This window comes from Protopterus annectens, chromosome 5.part0 (genome assembly GCF_019279795.1).
Source record: "Protopterus annectens isolate FY-2018-M chromosome 5.part0, PAN1.0, whole genome shotgun sequence".
Lineage (NCBI taxonomy): Eukaryota > Metazoa > Chordata > Ceratodontiformes > Protopteridae > Protopterus > Protopterus annectens.
The window spans coordinates 1636777729-1636804344 of record NC_056735.1 but is presented as its reverse complement, the minus strand read 5'-3'; the positions used below and the strand labels follow the sequence as shown (position 1 = coordinate 1636804344).

The 26616-nt window shown below is 45.7% G+C and overlaps 1 protein-coding gene across 1 annotated transcript in view; it reads right to left on the bottom strand.

Annotated features, from left to right (window-relative positions):
* Positions 1 to 26616, bottom strand: part of PAXBP1 (PAX3 and PAX7 binding protein 1) — a 1009737-nt gene that overhangs the window by 471210 nt on the left and 511911 nt on the right. The window contains exon 12 of the mRNA XM_044072024.1: positions 9693 to 9808. Coding sequence (XP_043927959.1) covers positions 9693 to 9808 — 116 coding nt within the window. The remainder of the gene's footprint in view (positions 1 to 9692; positions 9809 to 26616) is intronic.

The window sequence follows — 26616 nt, the reverse complement described above, 5'->3', positions numbered from 1 at the left end:
CTACCAGAAGCTGGTCAGTTTTTCTATTGGACTTGGTCCTGTCCAGGTAGTAGCGTAATTGCCTATGTACATCCAAGGTATGCAACAGTCTTTCTCCCCTGTTCTGTGGGTTGGGGAAGAATGTAGGTAGGTGGATAGCCTGATTTAAAGACACTCTGGATACCACCTTAGGCATAAATGTGGGATTTGTTCTCATGGACACTCTATCTTGATGGAAGATCAGGAAGGGTTGCACTGCCATTAATGCCTGTAGTTCGGAGACCCTTCTTGCTGAGGTGATTGCCAGTAGGAAAGCAGTCTTCCAGGATAAGTATTGTAATTCTGCAGTTGCTGCTGGTTCGAAAGGGGGAAGTGTCAATTTTTCTAACACAAAGTTCAAGTCCCATGCTGGCAATGGTGGTTTCCTGGGAGGTTTTACATTTTTAATTCCTCTCAGAAACTGTCTGAGCAGAGGATGAGAGAAGACAGGAGGATCCAAGCTGTATTCTGCTGAAATAGCTGATGCATGTATCTTGATGGAAGAATAGGACAGGCCTGCATGGAAGAGCTCTGCCAAGTACTCCAGGATGTTGGCTATGTTTACTTGCGCCACATCTTCTCCTTTTGCAGTACTCCAAATGAGATATCTTCTCCATTTTGCTGCATAATTCTTTCTTGTTGAAGGTCTACGAGCCTCAAGGATTATGTCTTTAACCCTTTGGGATAAATCTGGGTTAATTGTCCTTATGTAATGTTCCAGGCAGTTAGCTGCAGAGTTTTCAGGTTTGGATGCAGGATGTTGTAGATGTTCTGTGTTAGCAGCAATGGGATCAGGGGCAGTGTCCATATTTGTTCCCGAGACATGCTCCTCAGCAATGGGTACCAATGTTGCCTTGGCCAGTCTGGAGCTATCAGAATGATCCTTGGACGTTCCTCTTTGATCTTCAAAAGCACCTTGTGCATCAAAGGAAGTGGTGGGAATGCATAAGCTGTCAGGTTTTTCCAACTGAAAGATAGGGAGTCCACCTTCCAAGCAAGTGGGTGGTATGTCCTTGTGCAGAATTTCTTTAGCTGGTGATTGAGTGGGGATGCAAATAAGTCTATTTGTGGTAATCCCCATTCTCTTGTGATGGCTTTGAAGATGTCCGGATGCAGCATCCATTCGTGGGCATCTGTGGTAGTTCTGCTTAAAATGTCTGCCAGAATGTTTTCTTTTCCCGGTACAAAAATTGCTTGTAACTGAATGTTGTAGCTCAGAGCCACATCCCATAGGTCCAGTGCCAGCCGGCATAGAGGATATGAATGTGTGCCTCCCTGTTTGTTGATGTACCACATAACTGTGGTGTTGTCTGTCCTTATTATCAACTGACCTTCTTGGAGAAATGGTCTGAATGACTGGACTGCCAATTTTACTGCCAGCATTTCCTTTAGATTTATGTGCAGGTGCAGCTGGTCTTGAGTCCATAAGCCTTGTATGCACTTGTCCAGCATGTGTGCCCCCCAACCGAGGTCTGAGGCATCTGTCGTGATGGTTTGGCTTGGTTGACTGTTGCAGAAGGGCAATCCTTTGTTTGATTGACAGGCCTGAGCCCACCATAGGAACTCTTGTTTCAGGCATGGGATTATTGGAATTTTGTTTTCTAGGCTGTGCTTGTGTTGGGACCACAAATTCTTTAGGTACCACTGTAGCTTTCTCATATGCAGTCTGGCATGAGGGACCAGAATTATGCAGGATGCCATGAAGACTAGGGCTTGCAGTACTTTTCTTGCAGTTAGATGGTTCTGCTTTGTTAATGCCAAGAAGTAGAGAGGTAGTTGCTCTTGCATTTCTGCAGTCAGGAATGCCATTTGTTTTGTTGTGTCCAGCTCTGCACCCAGAAAAGTTATTCTTTGGGATGGAGTCAGCCTTGACTTTTTTATATTGACTGTATATCCCAGGGCTTGCAGAAGGTAAATGACTCTTTGTAAGTCTTCTGTTAGTTTGCTTTTGTTGTCCGCTTGATTTTAGTTAACTGGTCAAGCATAAACTCTTGATATTGAATCATATGGAATTGGCAGTTTAAAGCTCTAGCTGACAAAGTAGCAGAAGTGTAAACTTTTTTACCCCATCTCTCTAAGGATCTGGATTCCCTTTCAGAGGGGAGGGGGTTTTTAGCAGATGTAGTTGCTACAGCTTTAGGACCCTGGGAGATAGTCTCTGGATCTGCAAAAGGAGCCTTGTATAAATGGTGATGAGTGTCCGGGACCCTGTAGAACCTATCGGGCTTAGCAGGGGCCGGAGGTAATGAATCAGGAGCAGTGCAAGCATCATTAAATGCATCATCTACAACAGAAAGAACTGGAGGTATAGCTAAAGGCCTATGCTGTGGCAAATGTAGAAAGGTTCTAAGCCTTTTTCTGGAGTCTGAGAAATCTTGGCCCTGCCACTGAAATTGTTCCCTCATAGCATGCAAGGTTTCCCCAAAGGAAAATTCCTCAGGTGGAGAGGCTGAAGGAATGGACTCTTCAGCAACAGAGTCTTCGTAAGGGGAATAAGGAGCCTCAGGAGGGTCTGTATGTTCTGAGTCATCAGAGAAGTCATCTGTGGATACTGGTTCAGGGGGCTCTGCTCTAGGTCTCTTCTCTGGAGGTGGATGAGAGGCCCTGTCTGGATGAGGCTGGGAGCCACGAATTAAAGAAATGAGATCCTCAGCCAAAGAAAGCATATGGGAACTGGTGCTGGGCCTGTGAGAGGGGGGTTTAACAGGCACCGTTTTTGTAGCTTTAGCTGCTTTAGCCCTGGCAAAGGCCTTAATAGACATGGCTGCAGGAGGCCTAGCAGCTCCACGTGCAGGGGTTGAAATATCCAAGGGAATAGTGTCTGATAATTCATGAGAAACCGCAACAGAAGGTTGGATTTCAGAAGCCGATTCCGCCAGGCTAGAAGAGGCCTCGGTAGAAGGCATGTTTTCGGCCGGGGGAAGAACCGCTTGCTCGGTTTCAGCCGAAACCGAGACACTCGTGGTTGGCTTAACCGCGGTTTCGGCCGAAACCGCGGACCGCGAGTGTCGGTCCTTTTCCCTGCGGTTTTTGGTAATTTGTGAAGTCGGAGGGTCCGACGGCATGATATAAGCAAATTCAGAGCCGAAAAACTGTTCTGCAAATTCTGACCGACGTCTAAGCGTCCGTCGGTTAAAAGAAGCACAGGCTAGACAAACTGCTAGGTCGTGGTCTGGGCCTAAACAAGGTAAGCAGTAAGAGTGGAAATCTTTACGAGGTATTTGTTTCCCACAAGTTAAACAGTTATTCACGTTTTCTGACATCGGCTGAGGCAAAAAAGAGTCCCCAACGGGGTACTTAGCTTTTTAGAAGTCTTCGAAGTAGTATTCGGTATGAAATCTCTGGTTCTGACCGACTGGCACTTGCGAACAGCTTCTGCTTCGGGCGCCACGCGGCAAGAAAGACTGAGGAAGATGGCGTCGGCTGATGCCTTTATACCCGAGAAACTGCAGCTATGACGTCGGGTGAAGTGCGACACCAGCCGAAGCCAGACCCAGACTTTGGAATCCGGCCGACCGAAGGGCTGCCTGACGACAGGACTACCCATTCGTAAGGACTGCAGATGCATCCTTGAAGGACATCTCATACCACACATTTTGGCCAACTAACTTGGACAGGAACACCAAAGGCGGAGGTGTGTCCATATACATTAAGGATATCCACACCTCCAGGCTAGTTGCTCAGCATAATACATCCGAGGTTATCCAAGTGCAACTAACTCTGGGCAAAACTGCAATCCAAATTGTAGCTTGCTACAGATCCCCCACCATGCCCCAGGATTCCCACTCCTCTTTTCTTCATGTACTGGAAAATATTAGGGTTCAACAAAACACCCTAATAATGGACGATTTCAACTACCCCACCATTAGCAGAGAAAATTACACATGTACCAACTCCTTCACTCAGCGCTTTCTGGAATTCATAAATTCCAATGCCCTGGAACAACTTATCCACACCCCCCACTAGGGGCAACAATATCCTAGACCTAGTCATTACCAACATGAGTGACCGGTGTTCCACACCTGAAGTCAACTCCTTGTTGGTCCGATCCGACCATAAGCTCATCACCCTAGATATCGACATCCCCCCCCCCCCATAAAGGAAACCACACTACAAAACGTCTCCAAAGCCAACTTCATGCTTCTTAAGACAGAAATGGCAAACCTCATGGCACCCATGCAGATGGACAATACAGTTAGGACTGCTGAATCCTACAGAAATGCACTCTATAAGCCCTTACACGACTGCATGGATCGTGCTATCCCAAACAGAACCAAGACTCTATCCTCCAAAAAAAGGAAGCCAACCTGGTGGTCTCCTGCCATAAATAAACTGTACAACAGAAGGAAGAAAATGTTGCAAAAGAGAGTAAAATCCCATGAGTGGAGGAGGTCCCTGTTCAGCCTCAGTAAGAAACTGAGATACCTTATAAGATCCTCCAAAGCTAGCTACGAAAACAAAATAGTCACTGATTCCAAGGACAACCACAAAGCATTTGATAGCTATGTCAAGAATCTCAATGGCAACACCCAGATCTGCACTGAGTTACAACTGATATTGCCAACATCTTGGCAGACAGGTTCAGTGTTAACTTTACCCCTCCCCCCATCATCTAAAGTGTCCCTATCTATACAGGAAGAATGCAGAGTCCCTGTAATCACAACTACGCAGGTAAAAGCTGCAGTCTCTAAAGCCAAAAACACAGCATCCATGGGACCGGACAACATCCCAGGCTGCGTTTTACATGAACTTCTGAACGAACTGTCTCCCCACCTAAGCACCATGTTCAATCATATCCTCACATCAGGCTTTGTGCTCACTGAATGGTGCACAGCAACAGTTATCCCACTCCACAAAGGAGGAGCCATCACTGATCCTGGGAACTATCGTCCTATTAGCCTGACGAGCCTGGTCGGCAAGGCCATGGAACGTATTATCATGGAACTCAAACAAAGACATTGGTAACCTCCAAACTCTGGACCCCACCCAGTTCAGGTTTGTGAAAGGCAGATCATGCCTCCTTAACCTGATCAACTTCTTTGCGGCAGTCTCCAAAGCCACAGACGAGGGTAAGGTGGTTCACACAGCCTATCTTGACCTCGCCAAGGCTTTAGCCACCATCCCCCATTCTGGAATTATAGCTAAACTCACTAAACTAGGTATAAATCCCTATGTCACAAGATGGGTTGCCAACAGGCTCAATGACAGAACTCACACTGTAAAAGTTGCAGACTCCAAATCTGACTTCAAATCAGTGACAAGTGGAGAACCACAGGGTTCAGTCCTGGGACCTCTCCTGTTTAGCATCTACTTCTCTGAAATACAGGCTAACACAGAAGGCCTCTGGCTAACAAAGTTCGCAGATGACTGCAAACTAGGAGCCATAGTCGAGTCCTCAAATTATGTGGACATCCTACAGAAGGGCCTCACTGAGACAGATGCCTGGTGTCAGAGCCATGGCCTCAAGCTCAATGCCAAAAAGTGCAGTGTCATCCCCTTTGGTAAAAACTCTGTACCCATGAACTACTACATAGGCAGCAGTCTACTTAACACCGAATGTGTTATGAGACCTTGGGACCCAGGTGGACAGTAGTCTCTCCTTTGATATTCACACTGCCACAGTAGTAAAGAAGTCCTTCTACGTGGCACACCTCATCACAAAAGGGTTCTCATCCAGAAAAAAAAAGAGATTATTGGTCCCCTATACTCAACACTTAATAGACCCATTATAGAGTACAATGCCCCTTTTGGAATGTACTTCACAAGACATCTGCAGCAGCTGGATAGGCCACAGAAGTACCTCGCAAAGAGGATTACTGGCCTCAAACAGATGCCCTACACTGACCGTCTCAAAAAATTCTAGCTTTACTCCGTAGCATACTGCCTACACCGAGGGGATCTCTGCCTAAAATATAAAGCTATGTCAAACCCAGAACTGCTGGACATGCTACACCTAAAGAAATCTCAATCCCTTTGAGCTACATGCTCTAGGGACCTAAACCTTGTCACCACAATAAACAGGACATGCTGGAGTGATAGATTCCTGTCCCAGAGACTTCCCATACTCTGGAACAAGCTACCTATCTATGTCAAGCAAAGTTCCTCATTAGCACTCCAAGAAAAATCTTGATGAGTGGATGGAAAATAGGAAATACATCCTGGGGATCACTTCTGTGACTTTGCTCGACAGTGGCACAGGAAAATAACTATCTTGGGTGGCGTAAACCAGGGAAACTTGCTGACTAGGCTTACTTAGGCCCTTGGGCCGATAGCCTAGTACCTACCTATGAATAGTAACAAAATCACACCAGGCTGAAAAACTGTATTGTTCAATAATTCTAAAAAGTGCCAAGAATCATTACAAATCTGGGCAACCTTTGTTAAACCCTTTTTCAGACTAATACCAAACAGTTTTGTTAAAAAAGAATGTCTTAGATCAGGTGGCATCAACGACTGGTCAAAAAAGGGGGGGGGGGTGTATGTGCAATACAAATGCAGTTTAGGTATACCAAATATACTGGCAATGAAAGGTTTTTCATTCAACATAAAATCAAATTCACTTCTAGAATTCTGACCCTGTAGCAACATGTCCTGTAACAATATAGCAATTTTTGAGTAAGCGATAAGTATTTCATTTCTAGAAATACCCACATATACATCCTCCAATAACAAGGTGTTCATCTGACTGGAATAATCAATCAGGTCCACGACTACAGGCACCCTCCTTTTTTGGGTTTCATGACCTGAATGCTGGAAACCTCATTGTTAGACAAATTATAATATTTTACCTTACCTGAATGTTCCAGTGTCTGACGTCTATCAAATTTGCATACTTTGTCAAACTCCGTGTTGGGGGGTGAAAAATGTAGGCCTGTATAACTTATTAGATAGCACGCCTCTTTTATTACTACTGAACCACAAAGCTAAACTCAGCTTTTGAGCAAATATTTTTAAATCAAAGTGTTAGTAACATTGGGTGTATATCACTTAGTCGAAGTATGACAAATTTAAATGTGATATGGTCGAAACCATAAGTTCAAAATTGTCATATTTGGATTGTAAAAAAAACATACCTGAAGTTGTAAACGTTGTAAAATAATTGTTTTTCCAGTCATTACATTTGAAGGAAGGAAGGAGAATTAATATGGTCTCACCCTGACAACACAGACAGTTGAGACAAAAGGCAGCCTAAGACCATTAGAAACATTTATACCAGTCATACCTCCTTGTGTAGAGTGTAACAGTTCATTAAAATATTGGCTGACTTGTTGCAACAATAATGTCAGGTATCCCATAACTCTTAAATTCTGCAAATTAAAACTTCTATTATCCACTGCTGCACATGCTCCAGAAAAAGATAAAAGTGGAGTGCTTTCATCAAGACTGTGGATGAGCACTTGAATTTGTGTCAGTTTAAAAAGTTATGTCTTACCATAAATGTTCCATCTGTGTTGTTGATCTTCACTAATCCTTGACTGTGGGCTCGGTTCCGAGCTTCGGAACCCACATGGCTGTTATTCCAGCTTGCACCTCCCAAAATCTCTCAAGCCAAGCTCTACCCACAGTGCTCCTAACCAAATGACCTCAGATCAAGTTTGCAACCTACAGTAACAGACAAGAAATAATAGATAAGAGACCATATCTGTGTCCTTATTATGAAGCCAGTCTTTGGGAATATTCGATCCACCAAGAGTTCTAAAGTCAGGGGGAAGGAGGGAGTGAATGTCAAGGATTACTGAAGATCGACAACACAGATGGAACATTATGGTAAGGCATAACTTTTTTATCTGACGTTGTTGATCTTCACATAACCCTTGACTGTGGGACAGAGTCCGTAACTACCTGAATCTTAGGAGGTCTCACGGAAGAATATTCCTGAGCACCATCGATCCAAATGATGCATGTTCCCTAGAGACCTAGTCCAGTATGTAATGAGTAATAAAGGTATGAGAAGATGCCCATGTTGCTGATGTACAAATATAATGTAAAGAAGCTCTGGCCTTGGGATCAGTAATCTGCGAAGTAGTGAAGGGATCTGTCCGGGTGACCGGTACAAGCAGAGGTTTCCCCTCCCCGTTGGTAGCTGACATCTGCATTAAATCCAAGGACGTGCCTTCCACTCTGGGTTCTGCCACTTCCCCATCAGTACCTGCTGTACCCATATTGGCAGCGGCTGATGGAAGCCACAGAAGGATTGTTGGGTGGAGGAGGTGCAGCTATGGATTCAGGCCTAGTGACTCTGGCTTTTTTCTTAGGTGGCTCGATGGGCTGACTGGACAACCTCTCCATACCCAACACTAAGTGCTTAAGGTGCTGATTCTCAAGATAAATGCTCAACATGTGCAGATGGCTGTGCAGGGTTTTCGGAACAATGACCTGGCAAATGGAGCAGGACTTATGGTTGTGTGTAGACCCTAAAAAAGGCAAAGTTCATGGGTGTCTTTATGAGGGAATCTGACGACTGCGCCTACACTTTCCTTTCCTGGATAACATATACCCACACCGGCATACAGTGACCCAAACAACAAAATGTCTCCAATGGGGTACTTATCTTAGAAATTTCAATCTGATGGACGGTACAGCCAGGAACAGCTGACTTTCTATTGGCAGCAGAGAAGTTCTGAGGTCTGGTATGTGCAAACGTCACTTTTATGGCCCATGTTCCCTTAGCCAATGTCAGACGTCCCACATACCCTGCAGTGACTAGAAGCTTTTGCATACTGGCCAGACGTTCTGGTAGCAAGAGAGGAAACCCCACAAATTTGGAATACTGCAATATGAGAATAGAACATAATCTGTGATCGCAGGTAGGCCTAAGACAAAAGAAGACACTGCTGGTGATGGTCTATGTGGAATCTGACATCCACATGAACATTTGCCTTTCTTGGATTATATTAAACCTAACCACAATGACAAAAATAAAGGATTCCCCAACAGAGCACTTATCTGAAATACTGAAACGCTAACCACTTCAGTGAACGTATGTGCGGGTGAAGCATCCGGACCGGCAGCAAAGTAGTTCTGAGGACTGTGTGTACATATGTCACTTTTATGGATGATGCCCGACAGCAGCATGTGTGTGATTTACCACACACCCCTAGTAGTAAAAGTCTATAGTATACTGGCCGATATTGGGTCGTCGAGGCAGGCAACTCCCTCATGTTAAAAATACTGCAACAGAGGAATAGAAGGGCATCAGTATTTAGTTCCAGCCTTGATTTAAGGCAGTTCAGGATTAAGACCACAAAGAATGGCTCCTGTTCTCTCTGTTTCCTACAATGGCCATGCTATGAAGACCAATGTTCAGACGCGTCCTCTCTGCCCGACAGAGATCAAAGTCTTCACATTTCGTGTAATAATTTAATGCAAAACAAAAGGTATTCAAAATAATAAACAAAATAATTAAAACATACCACTGGAAAAATTAAGTGCAGAATTACTGTGGTTAAAACATTAACAGTGAAATGCAGCAACTGATAACAAAATGATAATGATTAAACACTGACAACAAGCATCCAATGTTGAAAAAGTAGATGCAGACAAAACAGCTTATCCTATATGCTGGACATTTAAAAGTGCAGCTGCAAGTTCACAGTTGCATGTGTCACACCAAGATGCATGGCATAAACTTGCATGAGATTCACTTCTTGTAAAATCACAAGCATGTCTCCTACCTCTTTCTATATTGTAGTTTGTAATATCTGTGGAGGTTTCTTCATCGTCACTAGACAAGCCTTCATTGTGCTCAGCCATTTTTCCAGACAGTTCTCTTGCTTGTCTACGGCGTGCTCTAAAGAACAAAAAAATGACAAAATGTTCTTTAAAGATGATCATTATGATCTCAATCAAGGACTGGCAGAATCTGCAAATATATTATCAAGGTGCTATTTTTGCACAGATTCCATTTGCCATTAACTAGAAAAATCACTTCCCACAGTAACTGCTGAACTAGAAATTAACGTGCCTGCATGACGGCAGCTCTGTCAAAGTACTTGTTTGCCAGAATGTCTAAGTGAGTTTTGCCTTCTGATGGTAAACTCAGTCTATCAGAAAAAAAGAAGCAAGTGAATGATGGAAGTATGACAAATTACACTGCATCTATCAATTTTCAATACACACTATCCAACTCAGGGGTTGCAGGGTATCAAAGCCTGCTTGGCAAGCAAACAGAGTGACACAGGATACAATCTTGGATGGGATGCAGTCCATCACTGGACATACTTACGAATACTGCACACAGACAAACATACTCAACTCCTACGGGCAAATGAACATCATCAAGCCACCTACCCACATCTTTAAAATGCGGAAAGAAAATAAAGCCACTAGCAAAAGCCCTCAATGGCTTTGGAAGGACATGCAAACTCTGCATAGCAGGAACCCTTACCCCAGTAATACTCTCTTGATATTCAGATATTGCGCTCGATGTATCTTTCCTCTAAAAATGCATCGGGTACTATAGAACAGTTGTGTAAAACCTTACCATAACCATAGATGTCCTTCTCTTCCATGTTGCAGTATTCATCTGATGTGGGATTTTCCACCTCAGGTGATCTGACATCGGCTCCTATACAAAATCTTTTGCCTGGCTGCTGTAGGTGCATGGGACGTCACACATAGGGCCATAAACCAGGGACCTTAAATGTGATGTCAGCATTCACAGATCTCAGGACTTGAAGCCCAGAAGAGTGGCCTGTCAGGAGAACAAGATGCCAACAAAAGTAACAAATGCCACTGTAAGGCTGAAAAGATAAGCCTTAGGGGGTGGAAGCAGTGGCCAGAGGCCAGACCCTGTAGTAAGAGAAGAATAGGGGGTAGATGGAGGGTGGGAAGGAATACTGCAACATGGAAGAGAAGGACATCTATGGTTATGGTAAGATTTTACACAGCTATTCTATGTCCTTCTATTCCAGTGTTGCAGTATTAATTTGGTGTGTGAGAGTACCACAGCTTAGGAGGGGATAGAGGTAGAAGATTCCAGGAATCCTTGCAGGATTGCTCTAGCAAAGCCTGCCCTGGAGACTTGGTCTAGTTTGTAGTGTTTGGTGAAGGTGTGGACTGTAGATCAGGTATCTGCTTCAAAGATGGAAGCTGTGTCCAGGCCTTTGAAAAAGGCCTTGGAGGTAGCTATTGTCCTGGTGGAGTGAACTCTTACACCATGAGGTAAGACCTTGCCATGGTGTGAATAACAGAAAAAAGAGACATCCTAATCCCACAGGAAATGGTTTGTTTGGTGACTGCCTTACCCAGAGCTCTGAGGTGAAAGGACAAAGAGTTGGTCAGACTTTCTGAAGGACTTAGTCTTGTCTAAGTAGAATCACAACTGTGTAAGTTCAGGGAATGAAGAATTCTCTCTGTGTTGTTGGTTGGAGTTGAGAAGAAGGTAGTTAAGTGGGTGGACTGGTTTAGGGAATAGTTCATTTACCACCTTGGGCATAAAGGAAGGATTTGTGTGCAAGGTATCTCTGTCATTATGGAAGGTGGTGTAAAGAGACAGGCCATAAGGGCTTGTAGTTCTAACACTCTTCTAGCAGAAGAAATGGCCACTAAAAGAATTTTCCAAGTGCACATTTGAAAAGGAAGCCGAACTAGCCGACTCAAAAGGAGGTAAGGGGAGTTTTTCTAACACGAAGTTGAGGCCCCAGGGAGGAGGGATGGGTTTTATTGGTGATCTAATATGTAGGACCCCTCTCAGGAAAAGTTTAACATCCAGCCTGGAAAGCAGGGGTGGCTGTAAGGGTAAACAGGCAGAAATGGCTGAAAGGTGTACTTTCACAGAGAAGTTAGTTAGTTAGTTCAGCCTTAATGAGATCACAAACGTAGCTAAGGACGAGGGAAGGGTCTGCCTGCACTGGGTCCCTGTCCTTAAGAAGACAATTCTGAAATTCTTTCCCATTTAGATAGGTATGTCTTTCCAGTAGTTGGTTTCCTGGCCTCCCTCAGGATTGAGAGCACGTCTTCAGAGTAGAGCTGTCTGCAAGGGATTAAAAGTTGATCACCCAAAAGTGTTAGGTTGAGCATTTGCAGCTGAAGATGAATGGGAGATCCCTTTTGTTGAGATAGTAGGTCCACCTTGTGGGGTAACTTGTGGTGACTGCCCTTGGCTAAAGAGTGAATAAGAGGGAACCAGTGTTGCCTTGGCCAGTAGGGAGTCACCAGCAAGATTTTTGGTTGGTCCTTCTTGATTTTTAGAAGGACCTTTTGTATTAGTGGGAGGGGGGGGCACGCATAGAGGAACATCCTCTTCCAAAGAAAGCTGAAGGTATTCACTCTCCAGGCTGATGGAGTGTGATCCCTGCTGTAGAATTTGCTTAGTTGTCTGTTCTGGAGGAAACATATCCACATGAGGTGTGCCCCACCAGTGGACTATGTCTACAAAGGTTTCCCTGTTTAGCATCCATTCGTGAAGGTGACAGGATGTTCTGCTGAGGAAGTCTGCTCGTTTGTTTTCCTGAGAGGGGATGTAAGAGGCCTGCAGGAAGAGATTGTGCTGGGTGGCTAGCTCACAAATCTGTAGGGTTATCCTGCATAGGAGGGTAGGCTTTTGTCACTCCCTGTTTGTTCAGGTACCACATGACTGTGGTGTTGTCTTCAAGAATGTGAAGGCCTGGTTGAAGGATGGGAAGAAAGGCCTGAAAAGCCAGCAAGACTGTAGTCATCTCCCTGATGTTGATGTGTTGTTTTTGAAGGGCAGGGGTCCAAGATTCTTGAACCCTGCAACCCTTTAGAGTCCCCCCACCCTAGATCTGATGCATCTGTGTGCATAGATGGAGGAAGTTGCAGGGGAATGCCTTGGTTGCAGAGGATTTGTTGTTTCCAACACCTCAATTCTGACTTTAGGCAGGGCAGAAGGGGCATTTGTTTGTCTAGGGAGTGTTGGTGCTGAGACCATACATTCTTTAAGTACCACTGAAATTTTCTCATGTGCAATCTGGCTAGAGGGAGCATGGGGATCATGGCTGCCATGAGTCCCAGTACTTGTAGGAGCTGCCTTGTGGAAAGGTGGGGTACCCCCAGAAATTCTTGGAAGTGACTCGAGAGAGACTGCACTTTGTCCTGTGGGACGTAGGATCTCATCAAATCTGATCCGATCCTGCATCCCAGGAAAAAGTTGTCCTGCTGTGGGTGCAGAGAGGATTTTGGAAGGTTTAGGGTGAACCCAATGTTGTGCAGGATGGTCATGGTGAATTTTAGGTGACTTAGGAGCATAGTTTCTGATTCCACTAGAAGGAGAATGTCGTCCAGATAAGGGTATATTTGGATGCCCTTGGTTTAGCAAAATGCAATGGCAGGAGCCAGGCATTTTGTGAACACTCTTGGAGTAGTAGGATAAGCCAAACGGCAAGGCTATAAATTGAAATGTGAGGAAATGCCAGTAAATCTCAGGAATTTTCTGTGGGAGGGCATGATAAGAATGTGGAGATAAGTTTCCTTTAAGTCCAGAGAGACCATAAAGGCTTGGGGTGGTATCAGGAGCAGGAGAGTTTGCAGACAGAGCATCCTGAAGGATGGAACTTTTAGAAACTGACTTGGGTAGGATAGGTCTAGTAAAGGTCTCCAAGGACCATCCTTTTTTGGGACTAGGAATAGATGAGAATAGAATCCTTTTCCTTCCTGGCCCACAGAGACGGGTTCTATAGTTCCTAGGGAGAGGAGCTCCTGTAGAATACGTGGGAATAAGTGCAGCTGTTTTTCTGGGCTTGGTTTTTCCTTCCAAGATCAGATGTATCCTCTTTGAATGATGGAAAGGACCCACTGGTCTGAGGTGACGGTTTTCTAAAAAGGGAGACAGTGGGGTAGACGGGCAGACAAGGGGAGGTGGGAAAGGCAGTCATGCAGAAGAGGGGGCCCCCCTCTGTCAAGAAAGGGCTGTTTGGAGGGGGAATGGTTTGTTGGTCTGGAGTAATGCTGTCTCCTAGATCCTCTTCTCGGTCTGGAGGAGGATGGATGTAAAGTGGATGGCGTCCTCCTGACAAAGGAGGTTTTGGCAGGATAACTCCTGTAGCACTTACGGAAGGGGGAAACCAGCAAATGTTTGAGGTCTTGCATCTCTTTGCTTTCTCTTGCCAGTTTTTGAAGAGCTCAGCTGAATTTTTGCCAAAAGTAGATTGCGGTCCAGTGGAGCATCCATAATTTTGGATTTGAAATCTTCTGGAAGAGGTTGTAGTTGTAGTCAGGAATATCTGCATAGGGCAGATGCAGAAGCTGCAGACCTGGCCGAGGCTTCTGCTGCATCATAACTACACCTGATGGAGTGTCTGGCCAGTTTGGTGGCTATGGACAGTTTTGATGCAATGTCAGACTTAGTAGGACAATCAGGTGTAGAAGCTAGCAGGGTAGAGGCCTGGAATACTAGGTCCAGAACGTATTTTAACATGTGTGTTTGGTAATTAATGGCTCTGAAAGTCAAGGTGGAGGAAGTACACACTTGTTTGCTCAGTCTATCCATGGTTTTACTGTCCTTATCTGTGGGTAGGAGAGAGAGGCAGAAGGTACCTGTCTAGACTGTCTGTCAGGAGCCACTACAATGACAGCTGGATCTGCCAGTGGAGGTTTAACCAGGACTTTTTTGGTCATCAGGCACCTTATAAAAACCTGTCTGGTCTTTAGGGGCGGGGGGGGGGGGTAGTCAGGGTTCTCACAGAGTCGAATGAGTCTAGGAAGGCTGGGAGCACAAGAGGAATTGTTGAAGGGGAGGGAGACTCAGTTGCAGAAGTTCGAAATATCTCTTCTGGGTGTCAGACATCAGGGTAGTGTCCCACTTGAAGTACACTCTCATTTTAGTTATAGTCTCCCCAAAAGTTAAACCTTCAGGTGGGAAGTCCCCATCAATGGAGTCATCTGCGGAATAAGTCAACAGGGGAAGCAATTTGAGACACATAAGAGACTGATTCCTCTGAGGAGGAATCATATTGATATTGCTGTTCTCCTTCGAGTAGTTGGATATTGGGGAGAAGAGGCAGAGGCTGGGTGAGGGCTGAGCACACGGATAGTAGAAGGAGCAGGGCCTGTGGGCCAAGAAGGCCTGCATAAGAGAATAAAAGACTGTGACTCTGGTTGTGCTTCAGGAGGAAAAGTGATATGTTTTGTCTTATGTCTTTTCTTGGAAGGTGTAGGGTTTGGGGACGGCTTAGGGATTGAAGCCCGGCCTGTAGTAGGAGAGGACTCAGTCGGTCGTCCAACAACAGGTTCCCCCTTGACATCAGTTGGGGCCGATGGCTCCGTGGCTGTAGAAATGGCTTCCTCAGTGAGAACAGCTGAAGCTGACTGAGAAATCGGGCATTCCTCAGCCCCTATATCGGAAGCCGGCGAGACGTCCGATAAAGTACAGTTTTGTACCTACCATAAATGTAGATGTTCGAGTGTATACACTGCTGCAGTCATTAAACTTGGGTTATTCTGCCGTCAGGTGGTTCCCCAGTCGGCCTGAGTTCCAAAGTCTTGGTCTGGCATCGGTTGCTGTCGCCTCCTCCCTGACGTCAGTGCGACAGGGGTATACAAGATGCAGCCGACGCCATTTTCTTCAGTTTTTCTTGCCCCAGATGTTAGATGCCCCCAAAAAGGTAGGCAATTCAAATTGCTAATAAAACATACATAAGAAAAGCAAACAACAACTGTCAGTTACCAGCAAATACTCCCCATAGGTAGTAAGGGTAGAAGACATAGGGACGTACCAGCAAATAAGAGGGGAAGGAGGGAGGGTAACCTGGACTGCAGCAGTGTATACACTCGAACATCTACATTTATGGTAGGTACAAAACTGTACTATGTTCATCATGTTACACTGCTGCAGTCATTACACTTGGGTAGAATCCCAAAACTGAGGTAGGGTGGCTGGTTCTATAAGGCATTAGGGGTGGCTATAAGGCCCTGCAGCACTGCAGTGGCGAAGCCAGCTCTGGATTTAGAGTATAGAAGCAGATGGTAATGCTTGGTGAAGGTATGTACAGAGCTCCAAGTTGCTGCTTCCAAAATATCCTTGGTAGGTACTCCTCTGAAGTAGGCAGTTGGAGTGGCTGTTGCCCTGGTGGAGTGAGATCTAATACTGCTAGGTACAAGTTTCCCATGGTGTGTACAGTAGAAACGTATACAATGTCCTATCCATTTTGAAACAGTCTGTTTTGAAATGGCTTTTCCCTGTGCTCCTGCAGCATATGCTACCAATAATTGCTCAGATTTTCTGAAAGCTTTGGTCTTGTCCAAGTAGAAGCATCGCTGCCTGTGTATGTCCAAAGAGTGTAGTAGTCTGTCCCCTTTATTCTGTGGTTTTGGATAAAAAGTTGGCAAGTGAATAGTTTGGTTTAGAGCCACACTTGATACCACCTTTGGCATAAACGTAGGGTTAGTTCTTAAGGACACCCTGTCTTGGTGGAAAATGAGGAAAGGTTCCACTGCCATTAGTGCCTGTAATTCTGAAACTCTTCATGCTGATGTTATTGTCAGGAGCAGAGCAGTTTTCCAAGAGATATATTTTAAATCTGCTGTGTTAGCTGGCTCAAAAGGAGGGAAAGTTAATTTTTCCAACACAAAGTTGAGGTCCCAAGTTGGAGTAGGTGCTCTACGGGGCGGTCTTATGTTTTTAGCCCCTCGGAGGTACTGTTTTAGCAAAGGATTAGAGAAAATTGGTGGATCCGTGTTGTAATGAGCAGAGATGGCAGAGGTGTGGATCTTGATGGATGAAAAGGAGAGGCCTTTGTCCAGCATCTCAGTTAAATATTGTAGTATCTGAGGAATGTTTGGGACAAGAGGGTCAAGGCTGTGAGCCTGGTTCCAGGCACAGAATCTCTTCCATTTATCCGAATAGGCTTTCTTGGTACTAGGCCTTCTGGCCTTCAGAATGACATCCATAACAGCTTTGGAGAGAGGCATTGCTTGCTTGACTAAGGAATCTTCCATGCAGCTAGGTTTAAGGTTTTTAGCTGGCTGTGAAGTATCGGATTGTTGTGCTGAGTCATCAGATGTGGGATTTGAGGCAAAATCCAGGGTGGTCCTTGTGCCAAGTTCTTTAGGATTGGGTACCAGTGCTGGCATGGCCAGTCTGGTGCAATCAGGATCATCTTTGGCTCTTCTTGCCTGGCTTTTATGAGTACCTTTGGAAGGAGAGGTAGTGGTGGGAAAGCGTATACTTGTAGGTTTTTCCAGCTGAATGAGAGGGCATCCACTTTCCATGCTTGTGGATGGTAACTCCTCGTGCAGAATTTCTGTAGCTGGCAGTTCATTGGGGATGCAAACAGATCTATGTCCGGGCTCCACCATTTCTGTGTTATCATTCTGAATATTTGTGGATTCAATTCCCATTCGTGGGGATCCATGATGTTTCTGCTTAAGTAGTCTGCCAGTGTGTTTTTCTCTCCTGGCAGGAATTGTGCTTGCAGATTAACTTGATAATTTAGAGCCGTGTTCCACAAGGTCATGGCTTGTCTGCAAAGGGGGGTAGGAGTGAGTGCCCCCCTTGCTCGTTTATGTACCACATAACTGTGGTGTTGTCTGTCTTTAGTAGTAGTTGTCCAAGATGCAGCAGGTCCTTGAAAGCTATAAGGGCATTTTGTACAGCTAGCATCTCTTTTTGATTGATGTGAAGATGCCTTTGTTCTGCGGGCCACTTGCCCTGAATACATTTTCCTGCCATGTGTGCTCCCCAGGCGTAATCCGATGCATCTGTTGTCAGTGTTTGCCTGGCTGTGGGTTGAGTAAAAGGCTGTCCCTTGTTGAGGTGACAAGCTTGAGCCCACCATCGAAACTCCTGTTGAAAGCAAGGAATTAGTGGTATATCCGTTTCCAAACTTTGACAGTTTTGAGACCAGACACTTTTTAGGTACCATTGTAGTTTCCTCATATGCAGTCTGGCATATGGAATTAGTAGTATGCAAGATGCCATGTAACCTAAGGCCTGCAGAATTTTTCTTGCAGGGAGCTGGGTCCTTGTTGCCATCAATTGAAAGTATTGAGTCAGTTGTCCTTGCTTGTCTGGCGTGAGATATGCCATCTGGGCCGTTGTGTTCAAGCTGGCACCCAGGAATATCTCTTGTGAGGGCAGTAGTTTTGATTTCGTTTAGTTTACTGTGTACCCTAGGCAACTTAATAACTTTTTTAAAAACACCAGATGCTTTAGAAGAATGTCCTTGCTCTCTGCTTGAATCAGGCAGTCGTCCAGGTACGGATACATTTGAATTCCTTTCTGTCTGCAAAATGCAATTACTGGTGCCAGGCACTTTGTGAAGACCCTGGGCGCAGTAGATAAGCCAAAGGGCAGTGCAGAGAATCGATAGTGCATTGAACCAGCTATGAATCTGAGGTATCTTCTGCAGTTTTGTCTGATAGGGACATGCAGGTATGCCTCCTTGAGGTCCAAGGTCACGAGCCAAGCTTTCTTGCCCAGCATGGGAAGAAGCTGCTGTAGTGTCAACATTTTGAATTTCGAACATCCAGGTAAGTGTTCAGAGAAGAAAGATCAGAGAATGGACCTCCAGGCTTTGCCCTTTGAGTCTTGAGTAAAATCTTTGTCCTTGCTCCTGTGGTGGTACCTTTTGAATAGCTCTCATGTCCATGAGTGCTGTAATTTGTTTTTGAGCCTCTGCCCATTGATTTGGTGGCAGATTTGGCATCCCTTTTAACCTTGGCAGAGTGTGAAAGTGGAACCTGTAACCTTGAGATACAATGTTGAGAACCCATTTGTCTTTGGTGATCATATGCCAATTGTGATAGAAAAGTGCCAGTTATCCTCCCAAGGGGGCTGCCAAGAGAGAGCTGTTTGGCAGCTGTAGTGGGAAGTCATTGGGGCTGCTTTTTATATGGTTGGGGCCCGTCTACCCCTTCTTTCTGGCCTGATACATCCCATTGTCGAGGCCTGTAAGGACCTTGTGGTTGACCTCTACCTCTTGGACGTCTGTATCTGCCCCTTTGAGGTCTGTCTGCAACTGGAAAGGACCAATTATTAGTTGGCCAATTTCTGCTAAATCGATGAGGCTGAACCTGTAAGAAATCCTTCACCGTTTGCATAGATTTTGTTATATCCTCCATTTTCTTTAATACCTCTTCTGCCTTAACTCCAAACAACACATCCTGCTGCAAAGGTGCATCCAATAACTTTGCTTTAACATGATCTGGTAACGTATGTTCTTTTAACCAAGCATGCCTTCTAATGACAGAGCCTGTAACTGCTGCTCTACAGGAGGCCTCTAAAGAATCAAACCCACATTGCAAAGTATGTTTTCCCACTTGTTCAGCTGCATGCAATAAATTCTGCATTTCTTTAAAATTAGGAGGATCTGAATAAGCATTTTTTGTTTTGACAGAGACATCAGAAATTGCTGATATTTTTGCATGTGAAACTGGCAGTTTAAGGCTCTCATTGCTAAAGTTGCAGACGTACATACTTTCTTCCCCCATCTGTCTAATGCTCTGGAATCTCTGTCAGAGGGAACTGGATTCTTTGTTGATGAGGCATTAACCCCTTTGGGTCCCTGAGAAATAGTTTCAGGGTCAGCAACAGGGCTTTTATAAGAAATTTGTGCGAGTCAGGGACTCTGTAGTATCTCTCGGGCTTAACTGGGGCTGGAGGTAAAGAATCAGGATTTAGGCTGGATTCAGTATACACATCATCCACAATATCCAACACTGGCGGAATAGCAAGGTGTCTGTGTTGAGGTAATAAAAGGAAGTCTCTAAGCCTTTTCTTGGATTCCGAGTAATCCTGGCCTTCTCAATGGAAATGCTCCCTCATGGTATGTAAGGTTTCCCCAAAGGAGTAGTCCTCAGGCGGAGAGGCTGATGGAATTGATTCCTCAGCATCAGAATCCTCATAAGGGGGGTAAAGAACATCCTAGGTCTGACGATGAATCTGAAGAGATGGACACCTGGTCGGATGAGTCATAGTCTGCATCCTGTCTAAGCCTTTTATCAGGAGGGGGATGGGACCCCCTGATCAGAGTGATTAGGACTTCGGCAATTTTGAGCATTTGTTTCTTAGGCATGGAGGCCTGTCCTGGAGAATGCTGTATTTGTTTTTTTTTTACAGAAGGTTTAGACTTAGCAGAGGGTTTAATGCTTAACTGAGTAGGTCTGAAAACACCCTCTGAAGCTGCGGGTTGTTCAGCTACTCCGGATCCCTCTGATGGATTAGTTTCGGTAGGCTGAAAAACTTGTGCGCCCGAAGGCCCAGCCATCTCCACGTGGGAGTCGGAGGCGGCCTGTGGTTCTGCAGATGCTGTCGTCAGGGGCTGCGAAGGCGCCTCGCTGAAAACCAGGGAACCGGCGTCTGGCCTAGAAGAGGCTTAGTCGTCAGTTTTGGGCCTCGGATGCCTATCCTTGTCTTTGTGCTTTTTATGTATTCCGGTCGTCGGAAGTTCCAACGGCATGGTGTAATTGAATTTTCTGTCAAAATAATGTCGGGCAAAATCAAACCGACGTTTAATAGTGCGCTTGTTAAACCTAGCAAGCACAAAACCAACAACCAGTGACATCGTGGTCTGGGCCTAGGCATGGAATACAACAGGAATTGAAATCCTTATGAGGTATTTGCTTCCCACAAGAAATACAGTTATTAACTTTTACTGACATCGGTCTGAGGCAAGAAAAAGTTTCCCCAGCAGGGTACTTAGCTTTGTAGAAGACTTTGGTTCTGGATTCAGAATGAAAATTTCAGGAGTCGGCCGACCAGCACTTGCGAACTGCTTTTGCTTTGGGCACCACGCGGCAAGAAAGACTGAAGAAAATGGCGTCTGCTACATCTTATATACTCCTGTCGCACTGACGTCAGGGAGGAGGCGACAGCAACCGATGCCGGACCAAGACTTTGGAACTCAGGCCAACTGGGGAACTGCCTGACGGCAGGACAACCCTAGTGTAATGACTGCAGCAGTGTAACACGAACATCAGTGTGGCAAGCAGGAACAGGTCTGGAAGCTTTGGCGTTCTTCCTGGGTAATTCGGTTGGTCGACTGACTCCTGGTCCATACTAAGGGCTAGTCGTTTCAGAAGCTGGTTCTTGAGATATAAATATAATGCGGCCAAATGACTGCGAAGCATCTTGGGCACAAAGGACTTACAAATGGAACACGACATATGGACGTGTTCCCTACCTAGAAAACATACGCACTTATCGTGGGAATCTTTGTGAGGTATCTGCTGGCTGCAATTACAGTTGCCTATTTTAGCTGACACTGGCCAAGAACTAACCAAGCACAAGCAATGATAAAGTAAACATAAAAACCCGAACAGGGTACTTATCTTTCCGAAGTAATCGTTAGTAGGAGCTGAATGATCAAATTAACGATGTCTACGGCTGAAAAGTTCTGAGGTTTGTGCATGCCGATGTCACATTTAAGGTCCCTGGTTTATGGCCCTATGTGTGACGTACCATGCACCTAGAGCAGCCATGCAAAAGATTTTGTATATGAGCCGATGTCAGATCGCCTGAGGTGGAAAATCCCACACCAAATGAATACTGCAACATTGGAATAGAAGGACATATTGCCATTCACACTTCATTCAGATGGAGTCAGAATGTATTCCCATAAGTCAGTTACTTCAAGACTATAAAACTAAGGGACATGCATGTTCCTGGAAGAAATGCACTACGAAGGATCAGCATAAGAATTCATGGGGCAGCCAGACTAATTTTGGAAACCTGGAATGATTAGTTTTTAGGACTATTTCATCTCTCAGAAAGAGGAGGCACTCCCTTCTCAAGAAAGAGCTTGTAAATAACAACTAAAATGTGCTTGGTAAATGCTGGTAATGGTATGTTGAGACACTGGTACTACTGTACATACATTAAAACTGCAAACAATGAAGGGAGCCCCCCACTACGCACACACAACCTTGGAAAGATTAACAATGATTGCAGACCTTAATGACACTACAATTCAGTAAGCGAAAATGAGAAGTTATGTACCTACCACAACGTTCCATGTTAGTTTGCCTTCTCTCGCCTTCTTTCTTGCTGGATGGGTTCGGAGCCGATCCTCGGCTCCGACTCGGCCACTTACTAAAGCTCGAGAGCTTATTTTACCGGCTCGAGGCAACCCCATATCCCATGATGCTAGGCGATAACTCCCCAGATCTCGTTTGGAAGCTGAAAAACCTAGGATAGGCCAATAAAACAAAATCCTCCAACTGGAAGGAGGAGGAAGAGGGATAAAAACCCCCAAAGATAATTATCTACACTATATATATCCTAGGACACCTAGATGGTGAACAAGGGAATAAAAGGACCCTTCAAGGAAGGGAAGATCTTCTCGGTCTGTCCAGGCTAGGGGGTGGTGGGAGGGACGCAAGAAAGAAGGCGAGAGTAGACAACTAACATGGAACGTTATGGTAGGTACATAACTTCTCAATGTTAAGTTGTCAATCTCGCCTTCATTCTTGCTGGATGGGACCGCGTCCCTAGCACCTTCATCCTGGGTGGCTCATTGGAACAGACTCTTAAGAATGGTGGAACCAAATGTTGCTCTGTCCCTGGAGGCCATGTCCAATTTGTAATGCAAAACAAAGGTATGAGTATGAGGAGAGGCCCATGTGGCTGCCACACAGATAGTGTCTATTGGCAGTCTAGCTTGAAAAGCTGTAGATGTAGCTAGTGCTCTAGTTGAATGGGCTTTTGGCTTAGAAGTTAATTCCCTGCCTCTGAGTTGATAAATAGATGTAATCACAGAAGACAGCCACCTAGATAGGGTTACCTTGGAAACAGGAAGGCCTTTCTTATTTTCTGCGTACGATAAAAACAGTTGATCAGACTTCCTTATTTGTTTGGTTCTATCCAAATAATATCGGAGCTGGAGGTGAACATCTAGATAATGTAGCTTTTGCTCCGCTCTATTAGTATAGTTTGGAAAAAAACTGGGAGATCAATTAATTTAAATTTGTCTGCGAAGCCACCTTGGGTAAGAAGGATGGATTAGTCCTTAGAGAAACTCTGTCTTTATGGAAGATTAAGTAGGGAGGACGAATGCAGAGGGCGTGAAGCTAAGATACTCTCCTAGCAGAAGTAATGGCGACTAGGAAGTGTGTCTTCCGGGAAAGAAATTTCAATGAACAGGAGACCGCAGGTTCAAAGGGGGGGGGGGGAATCAAGGATGTTAAGACTAAATTAAGATCCCACTGAGGTGGAGCGTCTTTGATCGGAGGCTTAAGTAAATATAGACCTTTAAGGAAAGCTTTGCAAAGCTTATTGGACATGATGTTGTGGTCCGATAAGCCTGCATTAAAATTCGATATGGCTGCTAACTGAACCTTTACTGTAGAGGCAGAAGACCCTGAATGAAAAATTTTGGCTAGGAAGTCTAAGACGGAATGAATTGGGGCAGTAAAGGGATCTATATTCCTTGCCTTTGCCCAGAAGGAGAAACGTTTCCATTTACTAGTGTAAATCCTTCTGGTGGAAGATTTAAGGGAAGCTACTATGATATCCTGGACGGGATTAGAAATCATAGGAAGCCTGGCTAAGGACGGAAGTGTAGCAACCAAGCAGTGAGGTTGAGAGAATGTAGGGATTGGTGCAGCTGCCCCGACTGATGGGTCAACAGATCTGGAACTGGGTCCAGATGCCAAGGCTGTACCAAAAGATAATGATGTAGGAACGGAAACCATATTTGTCGAGGCCAATAAGGGGCAATGAGAATCAACTTGGCTCTCAAAGCGGTTGCTTTCTGAATTACTTGTGGGATTAGAGGAAAGGGTGGAAAGGCATAGAGAAGCCCCCGAGGCCAATCTTGGACTAGAGCGTCTCTGAGGGGATGGCCTGGAAGGGGGAAGAGAGTGAAGAAGTCGGGGCATTTGCTGTTTTGGGGGTGTAGCAAAAAGATTGCAGCAAGGAAGTCCCCACTTCTGAAAAATCTCTTCCGCTACCGATTGTTTGAGAGACCACTCGTGTGGCATGAGTATAGCTCTGCTCAACCTGTCCGCTATGATGTTGGACTTCCCGGGGATATGCATTGCTATCGGAAACCGCTGAGAGGAGATCGCCCATTGCCAAAGTCTGAGTGCCTCTCGACACAGGGGATAGGACTTGGTTCCGCCTTGCTTGTTGATATACCACACTACGGACATATTGTCCGTTTGGATTGCAATAGTTCCTAGGGCAAGACAGTCGTGGAGGGCTTGCAACGTTAAAAGCACTGCTCTCATCTCTAGGACATTTATGTGCAGGTGGCGTTCGAAAGGTTGCCAAGTGCCATGGACCATCCCGCCCTGAAAATGCCCCACCCGATCAGGGAGGCGTTCGATGTCACCGTGGCGACCGGGGGAGGAGGAACAAAGGGTCTGCCTTGATGGACTTGAGGGGACAATATCCACCAGGACAGATGACTTTTGCAAGTTGGAGTTATCATGATCTTGTGGTGCATGGGGAGTTGCTGAAAAGACCATTGGGCGAAAAGCATCCACTGTAGAAGACGCATGTAAAAAACGTGCAAGGGGAAGAAGTGTTATGGCGGCCGCCATAAGACCCAATACTTTCAGGACATACCTGGCCTGAATTTTGTCGCTCTGAAGAAGAACATGGACATGGTTTTGAATATCTAAGACCCTTTGATCTGTTAACTTTGCTGAAAGTTGCATGGTGTTCAAGTTGGCGCCTATAAAGGTAATAGACTGACAAGGCGACAAGGCAGACTTTTCGAAATTTATAGAGATTCCTAGCCCTCTGCAAATGTGAATGGTGTAAGCTCTGGCATGGAGAAGTTGATGCCTGGTGGTGGCAGTGAGGAGCCAGCCGTCTAGATATGGAAACACCTGGAATCCTTGCCGTCTCAGGTGAGCCGTAACTGCTGCCATACATTTGGTGAACACTCTGGGGGCTGTAGTGAGACCAAAGGGCAGGGCTCTGAACTGGTAGCGACTGGCCCCCAGCCGAAAGCGGAGAAACCTTCTGGAGCGCCTGTGAATTTTGATGTGATAGTACGCATCCTGAAGGTCCACGGAGCACATCCAATTGTCCTTGCCCAGAAAGGGCAGAATGGACTGTAGCGTGACCATCCGGAATCTTGTTCTCTTTACAAACTTGTTTAGTTTGCTGAGATCTAATATTGGTCTCCAGTCCCCTGTCTTTTTTGGTACCAAAAAGAACCTCGAGTAGATTCCGGATCCTAGTTGGTCTGCTGGGACTGGCTGGATGGCTCTTTTTGCTAGCAGTTTTGATATTTCTGATACTGCTAGTACTCTTAGACCGGGTGGAACGTCTGGAAGGGTTCCCTTTTGCTGAATTGGGGTTTGGATAAAGGGAATTTTGTAACCCTCGGATAAGATCGATTGTACCCATTTGTCTTGAGTAAGGGAAAGCCAGTCTATTGGGTACAGCGACAACCCCCCCCCCGACTGCCTCCAAAGGTGGCCAATCGGGCAACATCTCAGGGATGCTGGAAGGGTTCGTCAAGAGAGAGACTCCCTGCTACCCTGGTTCTGCGGACCCCCTCTGCCCCTAGGGCGGCATCTGTTATTGTTACCCCCTCTGCCTCTGGGGGGGGTAAACTGACCTCTTCCGTCAGGCGTGACTCCTTGAGATTTGCGGAACCACATTTTCCCACCCTTCTGACCCTTAGGGTATGGTCTTGAAGGGGTGGAGAAACGGACTCCTACAGCAGAAAGAGTCTTGCCATCTTGTTCGCATCTGGTCAAGGTGTCTTTCACTTGGTCCGAACAAAGCCGAACCATCAAAAGGGGAATTTGTGAAGGATGCCTTGAAAGGGTCCGCGAAATTACACAGCCGCATCCAGGCGTGGCGTCTTAAGGCCAGTCCTGTGCCCGCGGCCCTACTCGATCCATCGGCTACATATGAAATTAGATGCATGGAGGAGTTAACAATTGAGTTCAGGGTTCCAAGCTGTGAGTTTATTTTATCCTGGGACCCAGCAGCTGATGGATCCTGTAAGACTTCTCCCAACTCTTTGAGAATATCTCTCTGAAGGCGGGTGAAGTGACACAAGTAATTCAGTGACCGCATGGCAAAGGTCGCTGAAGAAAACATCCGCTTACCGTACCTATCCATGGTCCTAGAATCCTTATTAGGAGGATGGATAGGTACTGAAGGATCAGCTAGTTCCTTCTTGGTGGCTGCAGCCACCACCATGGCATCCGCCGGTGCACATTTTGTTAGGAATTGCTTGTCAACTGGTGCTGTAATGAATTTAGATGGCCTCCGAGGGGTGGGTTCCACCGAATCCGGGGCCGACCACACCTTCCGAGCCACTGCTTCCATAAGGGGGTCGAAAGGCAGAGACATCCAGGAGGTGGAGGGCCGAGAACCAAACGCCTCCAGGTACACCGACTCGTCCTCGGAAGGATTAAGGGAAGACCAGTTCCCCCTCTGCTTTAGGATTTCTAGGATGTCTGAGAAAGAGACATCCTCAGAGGGGGACTTTGGGGATCCCTCCGACTCATCCAAGTCGGTGTCAGATGTAATGGACTCAGGGGAGTCTACATGCTTCCTCTTACATGTCCTCTTACGCGGAGGCTCCGCTGACAGGTCAGGAGAAGTCTCAGAAGAGGAGGAAATTCCCTGTGGGGAAACCTGAGGCGTTGGATCTCTGGGTCCGGGAGCAAGAGAGTGGGAAGAGACATCAGCAGGCACTGTAGTGGGAGGAGCTGATGGAGCTGACCGTT